Consider the following 14,141-nt stretch of genomic DNA (forward strand, 5'->3'; position numbering starts at 1 on the left):
AAAATATGTGGACGGCTTATCAATATGTGAATCACAGTCTTGCTATTTCCTTGATACTCTGTGGGATGAGGGTCTGGCAAATACCCTGTCAGGGTTTATTGGCCTCACCTTTCCTCCCTTTCCCAACCCCTCACTACAAGCGTTTCTTTACAGAAGCGTTCACCTCTTGTATTTGTTGTTCTCTCTTATTTCCCTCAACCCTCAAACTGTTGTGCTCCTTCTGATTGAAACGATTCAGGAGATGTCTGGTCAACTCAGCCGTGCTGCTGTGTCCACAACCAACTGAGCATGGCTGGGATGGACTACCTAGTGAAGAAGGTCTTCGGATTCATGGTGTCTGTGGGGGTTGAATGGGGAGTGAGGTTCATTCTAGGCCTTGTTCTCTCTTAGATGCTCTTCTCGGTAGGTTGTCAGAATTGGGGAATTATTGTCCCAAGAAATTAGAGGCTCTTGTTTGGAGATATCAATAAATACTCATCTCGATAAGAGTCTGGGGGAAGGGGACCAGCTGTATTAAGTCTGGGAGAAGGGGACCAGCTGTATTAAGTCAGTGGAAATGGGGAGGAAATCCATGGGCCTAAGCTGCCCCATCCTGAGGGGATTTCTGCAGAAACTTCTCTAGACCAAGAGTGCACCCCAAGGGAATTTTCCCCATGGATTGAGGAACTTCTTTACCCTCCAGCAGAGTGATATTTATAGATGACTGGTTCTACATTTTCTGTACCCGCCTCTAGTACAATGAAAAAGGTCCTTCCTTCAGTGGCATACCTTAGGAATGGTGCTCTTCTGTCTGGCTTCTGCTTGTGAACAAGGATTTTATGGGGTAGTCTTTCATAATTGTTCTTACTCATCAGACCCAAGACTGCCCATTTTGCCTTTCCCTTCTGCAGAAAAAATGTTAGAGCACCCAGGGAATCAATAGAGGCCTTCAGGTGTGCCCAAATCCCTGCATGTTGGCTGTGTGACTGTCAGCAATCTCATCCTCTCAAACTTGGAAGCTTAGTTTCCTCTTTTCGTAAAATGGGATTAATAACACTCCTGCCAATTACATGGGGTTAGAGTGAGAATCAAAGCAATGATTATAAGGAGCTTTTAAAAGACTAACTCACCATAGGAAGGATGGCATCTTTTTTTTGTTTGTTTTTTCAAGGGTAGAGAACAATTTCTATTAGGCAATACAGCATAATTACTGCAAAAGGCACAACCTTCTCAAAGCAAAGGCCGCTTAAGTAATGGTATCTCAGGAGCTCACAATTCCACGTTCTGGACTCACTATATCTTTCTCAAGAGGCCCCAGTGGCAAACTGCTTTCGAAGGGACTTGAGACAGAATATTCCAGAAACAACTGAGCCCAATCTAGTCTACCCCAAAGAGCAATGATGCTTGAGGTCGACCTTTGGACGATGGCAACTGAAGCCCTTTGGCAATGGAAAGTTCTTTTCTTGGGGGAAGTCTGAAGGCATCACAGTTGCCAACTCTGGCCTGTGGTATTAAAACTAGCAGGAATTCCAAATGGAAAGAGTCAACTCCCATTTTGGAGACCAAGTCCTCAGATTTAGTTTCTCTCTTAACCCTATATACTCAGGGACCCCCAATCCACTGGAAATCAGGATACAAAAACACTTTGTTCTCTGTGGCTTTAGTTCTCCTCCTTATTATACATCATACTTGTCTCTGTTAGACTGGACACATCTACTGAGGCACCTCTAGAGTAAAGAAGCAGGGACTAGGCACAAGTTTCATTCCTAGGTGTTGACGGTGGTGATTTTTCATCCTCTGCTTTAACAAAGCAAGGACAGGTATTTATTTCATATTTCTTTAAACTGCTGAGTGAAACATAAACATATTCAAGAAAACTCTTGATGTTTAGTGTTTCTCTAATAAGAAAAGGGAAGGAAAAGGAATTTGGAGAATAGGAATGAGAGAGGGAGGGGACGGGGAGAGAAACACTACTTACGCCGTTTGCAGCCACATTTTTTTATTCTTTTGGGATCTGTGATGTCATCATGACAGGCCTTGCAGTAAAAAAATGCCCTGGAGAAAGAGAATGGAAAAACTGACAAGTTTCATAATCCACCCAAATGAAATGAGTACCACATTTCCTCCACGGTGGTGCCAAATTAATGAAACATGCCAGCATTAATTTCCTTTAATCTTTTGAAAGGTTTAGACATTTGCAGACGGAAATGTTTGTTGCAAGACCATTTATTTCAAATACAGGATTCTGTGATTTGAGTTAGTGCTCCTTTTCATAAACTTCCATTGGCAAAGAAACTGGGAAAAAAAGTTGCTGATGTGACACACTGTGTCTGCTCATTCGTCTTTCATTTTTGAGAACAGCCTTTGATGCTACTCGTGGGGACACGTGGGCAATGAGTCCTGGGCCCTTGGTGGGGAAGTTAAATACAACACCAAAATTCCCACAGTCTGGTCAAATATATATTTAAGGGGGCAGCAGTATGTCGTTTCTCAGTCAAATAAAAATATCAACCTTGTCACTCTGAAAGCACCTTTTCTGGTCAGCCAAAGTGAGACAGAGTTGAGGAGGTCTGCAGAGATGGAAAAACGAAAGCCACGAGTCAGTGGGTTCCTCTGTCAAACCCCCTCTGGAGTTTCATAGCTTATTTTACTCCAAAGCTGACTGGACCAATTCCCATGCTATCCAGCCCTGAGAACATGCACTAAATGAGGGTTTTCTCCTCACTGTGGAGCAAAGCTCAGCTGACCACTGGAAGGGGGTGAGTAGAGCTTATTGAAGGAATAGGTAGGTAGAAGGAGAATGAGATGAAGCACTCAAAAAGAAAATCCCCTAATCTGACTTAAATATCCGTAGGTGATTCCACAGTACATTAGCTGTGTCAAAGATATTCTGGATAAGAAAAATAAGATCATTCAAGCACTATTTGAAATCACAGTGCCTAGAAAAGCACAAGAGGCCTGTGCCCTTTCAATACTGGGGAGGTGATAAAATTCACTGGAACAACCATACAACCTTCTGGATCCAAGAACTAACAAAATCCCTGGCTTGGTGCCTTTACCACTCCCAACAGGAAATTGAATGCCAGCTATAAACATGGCCTTTTCTTGACCAGGGCTGCAGAAGTAAACACAATTCATGACCATTTGATTCTTAGGTTCCTTTTTATGTTTTCACAGGACTTAGATTTATAATTGGCACCCACTGGAAACCAATGTTAAGACTTTTGGATCCACATGAGGTCTTGGAGATCTTGCAGCCTAAATCTCTGGGATGCAGTGTCCTCATCTGTAAACTGAGGAGGTTGTCATGGACTGCCCAGTCATTCCATGCTGGGATTCAGCCAGCCCCAAGACTTCTGAATCCAAGTCCAATGCTTGCTCTATCCTAGCAACTTCTCCACTCTTTCTTTAAATGCCAGCTGTCATCTATGTCTCAAAAAAATTAAAAAATAAAATAAAAAGAAATCCTAGCTGACTGTTGACCCTGAGTGGCAATGTGGCTAAGAACCCAATCCATCTGCCTTGGCACAGGAAGAACAGGAAAGTAGAAAGCATCCACGTTGGGGAAAGTAACTCTGCCTCCACCTCCTGTGGCCATTTTCCCTCTCCCTTTGTTGCTCTTAACACATAATGACAATAATGGTAACAATCATATAGCTAACATCTATAGAAAACAGACTACAAGTCAGGTGTGGTTCTAAGTATTTTATAAGCATTAAACATATTTGATTCTCAAACGACTCTTTGAAGGAGGTATGATTATTATTTCTATTTTACAGATAAGGAAACTGAAGCACAGAGAAGTTAAGTGACCTGCCTGAGGCCACACAGCTAAAAGCTGAGATTGAATTAACATAGCCTGGCACAAGAGCCCAAGGTCTACACTAAAGAGATGATGACACGATGATAAGCCTGAATAGACTTGTGAAAAGATAAAGTTTGATTACTTCATGAACTAAAGTTGGATTCTTTTTTAATTTTTTTAATTGACAAATAATAATTGTATATATATGTGGTATGCAACATGTTGAAATACATATACAATGTGGAATAGTTGAATCAAGCTAATTAACATATACTTTATACAGATAAGGAAACTGAAGCACACCTTTTGTGGTACGAACACTTAAAATCTACTGTCTTGGCTGGGTGTGGCAGCTGACGCCTGTAATCTGGCACTTTGGGAGGCTGATGTGGATGGATCACGAGGCCAGGAGTTTGAGACCAGCCTGGCCAACATGGTGAACCCCCGTCTCTACTAAAAATAAAAAAATTAGCCAGTCATGGTGGCATGCACCTGTAATCCCAGCTCCTTGGGAGGCTGAGGCAGGAGAATCGCTTGAATCCAGGAGGTGGAGGTTGCAGTGAGCTGAGATTGTGCCACTGCACTCCAGCCTGGGATCCTGGGCAATAGAGCAAGACATTGTCTCAAAAAAAAAAAAAATCTGTCTTTGCAATTTTCTGGTATACAATTTATTTTTAACTATAGTCACCACATTGAACAATAGATTTCTTGAACTTATTCCACCTGTCTAACGTTTTTGATGGACATCTCCCCAATCCCTCCCACCCCCAGCCCCTGTTAACCACCATTCCACTTTCTGCTTCTATGAATTTAACTTTTGTAGGTTCCACATGTAAATAAGATCATGCGATGTTTGCCTGGCTTATTTCACCAAGCATAATGTCCTCCAGGGCTAGGCAATTAAGGTTAATGAGTGAAATGAGGCAAGGGTCGGGGGGGTGTCCATGGTGATCTGGAGCAGGCAGAGTAAGCTCAGCTGACCTCTGCCAAGTGGCATTTCTTTGCAAGAATCATTCTCTTCCCCACCCATCTTTGCCTCCTCTGTCATGCTCGCCTTGCAAAGCCCCTCCCTTACTGCACACCTGCACCTGAGCAACGGAGTTTCGCTGGGAAAGAAAACACGCTGACCTCACTTTAAACCCATAACCATGGATTTCAGGGGCCTTTCCCACTCTTTGGGATCTACCCCATTCTCCTGGTGCTTGCTTTCTCACACTCCAAAACAGCTCTCTCTCCTCTCCTCTCCACTTGCTCCAGCTCACCGTACCCCTCCCACAAGCAGCCTTCAGCTGGTAATCTTGCTTCACCCATCATCAGGAGACCAGCTTTGTGTCCTGCAAGGCCAGCCTGTACGGTCTCCTTGTCCTCTGGTTTTCTGGTCTGTGTTTCCAGTGGAAGGAGTCAGCAGGAGACTAGGGTGAGGGAGATGAGGTCACCACCTTGACCCCCCGGGTTCCCTCCTGTACAGGTCTATGAAATGGCACATGACAGCCTCTCTCTCCAGCTCCTGATAGCCCTCCTTCCCCTTGATCCTACAGATCTAGGGTGAAGGTGGCTCCCCTTTCTTGCTAGCTCTGCAGTGCTTGGCCATCCCTTGTTGGTTTTCCTTAACTATTTGCCCATAACTTTACAGTCTTTTCATAAAACTCTCCTCCTTTTTCCCATTTAAGTGTGTCATCTGTTTCTTGCCAGGACAAGAAACAGCACCCACATTTACATATTCATCTCCAACTCACACTTATCTCCAGAACTCCAGACTCTAAGATCCAACTGCCTTATGATATCACTGTGTATATGTTTAGTACACATCTCCTACCTAACATAGCCCAGATAGAATGCTTAACTTCCTACTACCCAAAATTTGCTCCTTCTCTAGTATCCCTCATCTTGGTTAAGATCAACACAATTTAAGCCCTGACTCTAGCCTTCATCTTTCATTCCTCTTTTTTCCCTCACTTCTACCCAATTCATTGGGGGGTTCTGCACAATCTCCCAAATATAGTCTGAATGGGACCCACCTCTCTCCACCTCCACTCAGTTGTCAGTCCAAGCTGCCATCATCTCTTACCTAAACTATGCAATAGGCACTGAGTCTCTCACCTCTTCTCCTGCCCCATTCCTCTCATTCTCTACAATGCAGGAAGAATGACTTTTTCAAAATATACATCAGATCAGCTTAAAGCCATCAATGACTTCCATTTTATAACAGATCCAAACTTTCTATAAAGTGCTTTAGGAGCCAGCCTCTGCCTCTCTCTAACCTCATCTCATATTATTCTCCCCAAATCTATTCCCTAGCCACACTTTCCCTCTTGGGGTCCCTACCCACAATGAACTTCTTCCCAGCACATCTCTTCTTCCTATCTGATCCCTGCCTGATGGATTATTTCCCTTCATCTCAATCTCTGCTCAAATACCATCCCCTCTAAGAAGCTTTCACTTATAACCAACCCAAATCAGTGACCTAGTTGCATTAATTCTTTTACCACTAATTTTTTTTTAAAAAACTGTAATTCTTTCCTGCCTAGAATATGAGCCCCATGAGAGTTGGGACTTCTCCCCATTGTTCATTTTTCACCACTGTTTCCCTGGTGCCTTGTATAGAGCCTTCTAAATGTAAATGACTTACACACATTTGATGGGCCAACGAATGAGTGAGTTTGAGACTGCTTCCCAGTATTGTTGGGTCTGCCAATTTTTCAGGAGAAACGAGTAATAAGGATTTTTATATAAAAGCTCATAACTTTTTTCACTTTGGCAACTCATTTATATTTTAAAATTGTGACTCAAAAGAATCATATGTGCAAGCCAAATTGAGTCACTGAGCCACCGTTTTGTGACTCCTATATTAAAGTCTATGTTCCAACGTTATTTTAAAAGGAAAATATTTGGTGGCAAGGAGGAAAGAGCAAGTACCCAAATGCCCATCCTCAAATGACCTTCTTAAGACTGCAGTAGGATGGTTTCACTCCTCATTTTCTAAAACACTGCATCTGAAGGTTTCTATGAGCTAGAATTCATTAACTTCTTTTGTTGCTTTTTTGCAGTGGAGGGTGCAAACTCGATACTACATCATCATAATCTACTTTTCCATTTTTACAAAACTTGTTTAGTTTCATTCAAATCTCCAAAGTTCTTTCTGTGGTTTTTTGCAGTCTTCATCTATTTGGAATTCCCTAACTGACAGCATTTGCTTTGACACATCACACACCATGGAAAATTACAGCCTAGTGTTGTAGCTGATTGTGTCAGCATGTATTTGTGAATACCATAAAGCACTGAAATGAGACATATTGCACTCCCTAATATAGGAGGTAATTTGTTTTTTGGACGGCCTGGTATTTGTGACATTCATTAGTGAGAGATGCAATAGGAAATAGAATTACACAAATGGGAGTTTCATGTTTTATTTGCTATCTGGGAGGTATACGTGATATATGGTTCTCCTGTGCTCCCCAGCCTCCTGTACTTGGTGCTGAGATGCTTTTTCAAGCTTTTGTGTCTCACAGTCTGGACAAGGGCACAAGCTTCTTCTCCAGCAGACCTGATTGGAGCACAGGGAGAGGGAAGCTTCAGTCCCATTAATCCTAATTTCTCTTCTCAGGTGTACCCAGTTCTCAGGGTACTCTTGAACAACCGGGAGATTCCATGAACTGAGTAGGGAGGTATTTTTCCCCCACAACTCAATCATGGCAATCTTTCCCCAATTTGCAGAAATAAATTCAAGTTATTAGAGAGCTCAGTTTAAGAATTCTTTTTTCTTCCATCAGCCCATATTTTATTTTTCCCAAAAACTTCTGTAGCCAGTATGGCTTAGTTTGCTAGCGCGGATGGGGAGGAAGAGGACCCTAAGTATCCATGGTCACATGTCATCGTTCTGTGCTCAGCGTGTCAGGCTTAACCTAGGCAAATAATTAAGAGTGAAAATCCAACTTCCTGGCTTTATTCCTCACTAGCAGTATGGCTTTGGGCAAGTTAGTTAGCCAAGTTGTGCCTCAGTTTCCTCATATGTAAAGTGGGAAAGAGTAATGCTACCTATCTCATGGGGTCGCTGTGAGATTTTAACAAGTTTTAGATACAGAGAACCTAGTACCTAGAATAGTGCTGGGGTGTAATAAACCCTCCTTTGTAAGAATGTGGTAGTATTATTAAATTTGGTAGGAAGAGAGTGGGTTTTAGAAAAGGAAAGACCAGTTCCATTCCGGGCTCCCCCACTTACTTATGTGCCTCATGGCCTTGGACAAATCACTTATCTTGATTTTACAGATGAGGAAACCAAAGCTCTGAGTGTTTGAGAAGACTTACCTTCCAGGGTTATTTTGAAGAGCAGCAATAAAGAATGTAGCACACCTAGCACAGGCCTGGCTTTGACTAGGAACTCATTCAATGAAGACAATAGGCTTAAATAACTAATGATAGACCTTCACAATTAATAATGTTCTTAAAATATTTTATGCAATATTACTGTTGAGCTGAATGACCTGTCTGAACATTTGCATCACATTTTCTGCTAGTAAATTTCTCCAAGTTCATAAGATAGAGTCAAATACAATAATGTTCCATGTTGTGCTGCAAAGGGCCCTGTGAATTCCTAGGCTGCTTAAACAGGTTTAAGGATACGAATAAAAATGTCATGAAACATGCAGGCCAGTGAAATCCTGTGCTGCACTTACAGTGGCTTAACAACTGAAGCTGACAACTTCAGCCACTTACCTAGACCACAAATAGAAATAGAGCCAGTTTCATATTCCATCTGAAATTAATCCCAACCTTTTGAAATTCTATTTGGCAGGGACAGTAGAAAACTGATAATTCTCAAGTAAATTTCCCAGATAATATTAAGTAAAGAGCACTAGATAAGGAGCCAGTTGTCTTGTTATGTTGTTCTGAGTCATCAGGAATCATGATGACCTCGAGCAGTCATTCAGCTCTCTGAGCCCCCATTTTCTCTCTCATAAAATGAATGAGCAGGTAACTAGGCTTCCTAGTTCTAAAATTTTATTATTCTCATTCAAAGATGTGGAATTGACTACATGAACAGGAGTCCGTGGAAGTTTTTCTTACACCAGTTGATGGCCATAGACATGTTAAGGAGTTTGGGGGTTATAGAAGCCTGCCTACATCTGTGGGTCAAGGTGTCTACGGCTGGGCCAGAAAGAAAGCCAGTTGAAAATAAACTCTTACCTTTTAACTTCTTTGGCATCACTTGCGATGAAAAATCCTAAAGTACCTTCTTGGATCTTAAGATGGTTTCCAGGATTAATTAATATACTGCTCAGTGAACAAAAAGAAACAGAGAAGATACATTTGTGAGGTCATGTTCTGAATAAAACCTCAAAGGCTACACCATACTGTTGTGTTTATAGGGGGCCCACTAGTCTAAAGCTTTCCCCAAAGATTTTGTCCAGAGTCCAATGTCCACTGCTCCATACATTTAGTTGGATAATGCCATCATTAGGCACTACTGCTTACTTCCCAGGCTGGCATGCTCCCAGTTGAGGAAATCAAAGCAAATCAAGGTTTTAGGGCCTGGGTTTATATAATGGAGCAGTCTAGCTGCCGTCATGGGCACATGATTTGAAGCAAAGTCCATCAGAATAAATTTCTTTTGAAACTGCTATTGGTGGTCAACACGGAAGCATTATTGGCCTGATGAAGCTATTGCTACAACAATTTTCCATTAAATGACAAAGCATTAATGGGACCCCTATAGATATACATAAACATACATGTACACACACCACATATTACCACAGGGAATGGTACAAGACACCCGTAACCAATGCGGAAGCAAACTGAACGTCTTCATGACATTGATAAGGACATGGAAATTGATTCCATGTACAGCCTTTATAGGAAGAATTGGATTTACCCAAACAGTTTTTTTTTTAAGTTAGCAGTTGGATATACTTAACGATTCCAGTCTGCTGTTTATAAAAACGTTCAGGGTGTTTGAATAAGATGTGTGTCTAGCATGTCCTAATTGAGGCAAATTGAGAAAACAAATGCAAACCACCCCTTAAAAAAACTTGCCCTGCAGAGAAGTGGGAACCTAAATATACATTGTCCTATTTCAAAGTGGCGTAAATAGATTAGCTGATCAAGTTCTGTTTGGACTGACAGAAGAGATAAATGTATCCTAATCTAATAAATGGATGAAACAAACAAGTTTAATTTTCTGCAGATCAAAAGCAGAATACAAGATTGTCTAATGCAGAGACTGAGAAAAGACTTCAAGCTTAATGGATACTGAATTTAGGGACTCTGAATAAAGCAACAGATACAACAGAGGTATTACTTGTTCTGAAAAGATGTTGCTTAATCAGGTAATAGATATTTGGAATCAGTCTAAAGGAAGTTCTCAGCTGCCCCAAACAATCAAAATATAGAGGATGGTAATTAACATATAATCTTTTTTCCTACTGGTAAACCATTCCAGAAAAGTGTTGTGGTCATGAAGTGATATGTCTGTAGTCATACAGGAAGGACCCAGGTGAACCTTTGTTCACCTGGTTGGGAGACCTCTGAGCAGATCATTATTGCAAAATAATTGTTTGTGGTCACAAGAACATCTACCATTACTTATAACAAGACCTGACAGGAGGAAACTGTACTTGTGTGATGGCTATTATTGACACTCAATAATATCAAAAGGCTATGAAGATTTAACTGTTCTGCCCTACAACCACAGGCAGCAATGAGATTCCTCCCAAATCAGAGAGCAGCGGTCCACACTAATAGCACGGCCTGCACCGAGCAGCGGCTCTCCATAAGTACCTCCTAATGACCCCTCTGCCAACTCTTCACATGGGTATAACGAGCCCTCTGACTTCATGCAGTCATGAGGGCGAAGTGTTAGAGCTCATACAGTTTAGATGAATTTATCTTTCAAAGCCAATTCAGTATGATGTTTTAGAAAGGCAGGATTCTAAATTTTGCATATTTTTTTTTTTTACCTCCTTTCCTGCAAGGCAGTTTTTACATGCCCTGGCTCTGCAATCAGAATTTGGGTCCAAATTCCAACACTACCACTTAATAGCTGTTTGACTTTGGGCCAGTTACTAAATCTCCCTAGAACTCAACTTTCTTACCTACAAGAGGTAGATAATGGTAACAATAATCTTCAGAGAATTAAGAGAGATAATGTATAGAAGGCTCAATGCATGTGCGTTATTGTTCCTTTTTTTAATTCTTGCAAAAAAAATCCAAAGTGCATTTCATTTTCAACAAAGTTATCACAGATTTTCTCTAGCTGACCCCATGGAATATAATACAGTCTTCTTATCAAAATACCTTGCCCATTAATGAGATGAAATTATAGGATAAAGAACCATACACTACAAAATAATGTATAAGGACATACACAAAAAATTCCATGCACTTCGGGAGCCTAAAGGAGCTAGTTCCTCAGAGTTATAAAAGCTTACATTTTGACATGTATTTATATAAAATACGCAGGAAAAAATTCTGAGTGGAAAAAAAAATCCTATCATGATTTGAACAACAGAATTCTAAAGGAAAAGTCTGACCCACATCAATGTCTTGGTGACATATATGAACAACACAAGCATCACATAGAATGCTGTTTCCTTTTTTCACATTGTGTGCTTCATTATTCTTTATCAACAATGAACAAGAATTGGCCTACAGTGAACATTTAGAATTGGCATTCTAGACAGTGCAGGTTGAGATAATTTATTACAGCCTTTGAGCTTGCTTTAGTCCAGTTAGTGCAGTGGAGGAGAAAGATTTGGGGCTCTGATGTAAACCACATCGGTGTTTCAGGTTTGCTGCTGATGTTGGTTAAGTGCTCAGGCACATGAATCAGGTCTCACCTATTTGGGTCCTGGCTTTGCAAATGCAGGTAAGCCTCACACTTCTCATCTGTAAAATGGGTGAATAATTGCTAGCTTACAATGTCTCTAAGAGAGTTCAAGTATGTACTATGAGCTACATGACTGACACATAGAAGGTCTTAAATTCTTAGCTGCTACTCTCAGTGAACTAGGTGATTATAAAACTGAGAGGTAAAAAAATCCTCACAGCACCATCACCCTCCACTTTGTCCTTGCTGCTAATAAATGACCCAGGAGGTGCCCTATTGGCATTGAAAGACTTTTCCACTGACTACAAGGAAATCCAAAGCATTTTATCCCTGCTCAATATCTGGTGATTGGCTAATTTAGACTGACTTTTGTCTGCACAGTGAAGTATCCTGTGTTCCCTAAATCTATGGCTGATTGTGTAAGGAACCGAAAGCATCTCTAATTACCTCAAAGATCGTGTGGATTCCAGGATGCCCTCTTATTCCCTGTGAACAGGGGTGAGGGGGTTTAAACCATCCCCATGTGAGGTGTGAGGCAGAACCATTGCAGATACTAAGCTAAGGCTAAGGCAGCCTTCTGGGTGGGAATCTAAAGAATGGACCCAGCCCTTGAAATAATGAAAGAAAGAAATCTAGACACTTAAAGATGCTCTTGGTGCTGAAGCACCAGGAACTACATTACTGGTTTTTTGGGGGTTTTTAAAAATATTTCCGACATTAAGTCTTCTATACACATTCCAAATCTAGAAAGTTTAAATAAAATGCTGATCCCCCTCTTCTTCAAAATACAAAAAGACAAGGATTCTGGATAGTGGTAACTTTCTCCCCCTTTTGCCTACTATCTTTAGAATTTGTTACTGACTTTCTAATAGGAATACATAAATTTTTCCGAGGATCTCTGATCTCTTTAGGAGAGTATCCAATGTTAAGTTTGTTTTGTTCTAATGACTGCCAAAAGTCTCTCTCTCTGTGCGCCACTCTAAATCAGTTCTCTGGCTCCAACTTTATGTAATTCACTAGTTTATCAGAGATAAACTTCAACATGTGTCATGTGAAGAATCAGGAAAATCTCTAAGAGAAAAAGCCCATATATCCATTAACAGAATTCCAACAAGGACATGTTGGCAGAGGTGGACTTTCCCTCATTTCAAGGAACATATAAATTATCCTTTCTTCTTTGACCTTACTGGTTTCAACAGAAAACATCCAGCGACAGCTGGAAGCACGGGGCTGGTGTGGTCCCTTGCTTTCTCTATTTCTTTTGCTCTCAGACTAGTTTTAAGTCTCGACTTATTCTTTGTTTACTCACCTCCTACATGGAGCAAATACGTATTTTCTGTAAGGAACCCACAGTTGAGTAGAGGGGTACAAAACATGATCACATTCTATTTATGTTTGAGTTTCTTGGAGTAGCAGGCTTACAGCCTGCACGCAACAGGTACATTTCAACTATTTGTTGAATGAATAAAAAAACGTAAGTTTTTAAAGCCTCAGTTCCAAAAGTTTTCCTTTTCTTCACAAATAAGTGGAAAGGAGGTCACAGTTTTCTTTCAAAGAACAAGCTACAATTCTCATCAGTCAGGCCGATTAAAGGAGTGACCACACCTCTGCTAGGGCTAGGGGACTGGCCAATGAACTAGCAATCGCTCAGATGCGTTAAGTGTGAATATGTAAATATCCCAATATGTAAACAGCGTGCCACTTGCGAAGTTGGGGCAATTGATTTCAACATTGAAAGCAAAACTTCAAAGAGAAATTTGGGTTTGTAGACATAAAATACATCTACATGCACTTGACTAGCGGGGCTCAGTCCCGCGGGGAAATGTCTCTATCAGGTTCCTCCATGAGAGGAGCACCGCGTCTCAAGTTGTGTCACATTTCACTGGGTATCTCTCGCTAAACACTGGTCAGGTTGGAAGACTGCAGCTTGATGGAGGAAATAATGTATTCCTTTCTCCACCACTTGTGCGTAACTGGGGGACATCTAGTTTTGTCTTCAATCATTGTAAACTTTACTTGTTTCCTGTTTCTGGAGACAACCTATGATTGGTAATTCAACTGAAACAGATATTGTTTAAGGAGACTTCTATCCATTATGGGTAAATATGATAGACTTATATTTCTCTCCTCTCCCTTTCATTTTTGGTAGGTGTAATGTACCATTCCTCAGGCAATTTTAAAAAAATAGCATGACTCATATGAGAACATAGTTTGTGCTTGATAATGTAGTAATTATATTTGTGTCTAGCAAGCTAATGGGACTTCATTAACTAAAGCAAGCAAATAAGAACCATCTAGGGTTTCCGTTCATGCTATGCCCAGATGAATCATGCCATTGAGAAGAGGCTTTTTTGATCACACAAGTTCATATACAATGACTCTCAGTTGGAACTTTGTTTGAACCAATCCATGTCCCCTCTCAGGGAGTATGACTGCATTTGTAGTTTACAGGCTATGTGCAGGCACAGTTCGGAGAAACCCCACATCTCAAATCTTATCACCTTTCTGGAACTTTTCATTTTTTCTGGGCTT

The 14,141-nt window shown here is 41.0% G+C and overlaps 1 protein-coding gene across 25 annotated transcripts in view; it reads right to left on the reverse strand.

The window, feature by feature from the left end:
* Nucleotides 1-14,141, reverse strand: part of KCNMA1 (potassium calcium-activated channel subfamily M alpha 1) — a 770,960-nt gene that overhangs the window by 142,081 nt on the left and 614,738 nt on the right. For all 25 annotated transcript variants that reach the window (XM_030799216.1, XM_012502971.2, XM_012502968.2 and 22 more), the window contains 2 exons: nt 8,969-9,055; nt 1,958-2,034 (listed from right to left, as the gene is read on the reverse strand). In XM_030799216.1, the coding sequence (XP_030655076.1) occupies nt 1,958-2,034; nt 8,969-9,055 (164 nt within the window). The remainder of the gene's footprint in view (nt 1-1,957; nt 2,035-8,968; nt 9,056-14,141) is intronic.

This window comes from Nomascus leucogenys, chromosome 18, assembly GCF_006542625.1.
Source record: "Nomascus leucogenys isolate Asia chromosome 18, Asia_NLE_v1, whole genome shotgun sequence".
In the NCBI taxonomy this organism is placed as follows: Eukaryota; Metazoa; Chordata; class Mammalia; order Primates; family Hylobatidae; genus Nomascus; species Nomascus leucogenys.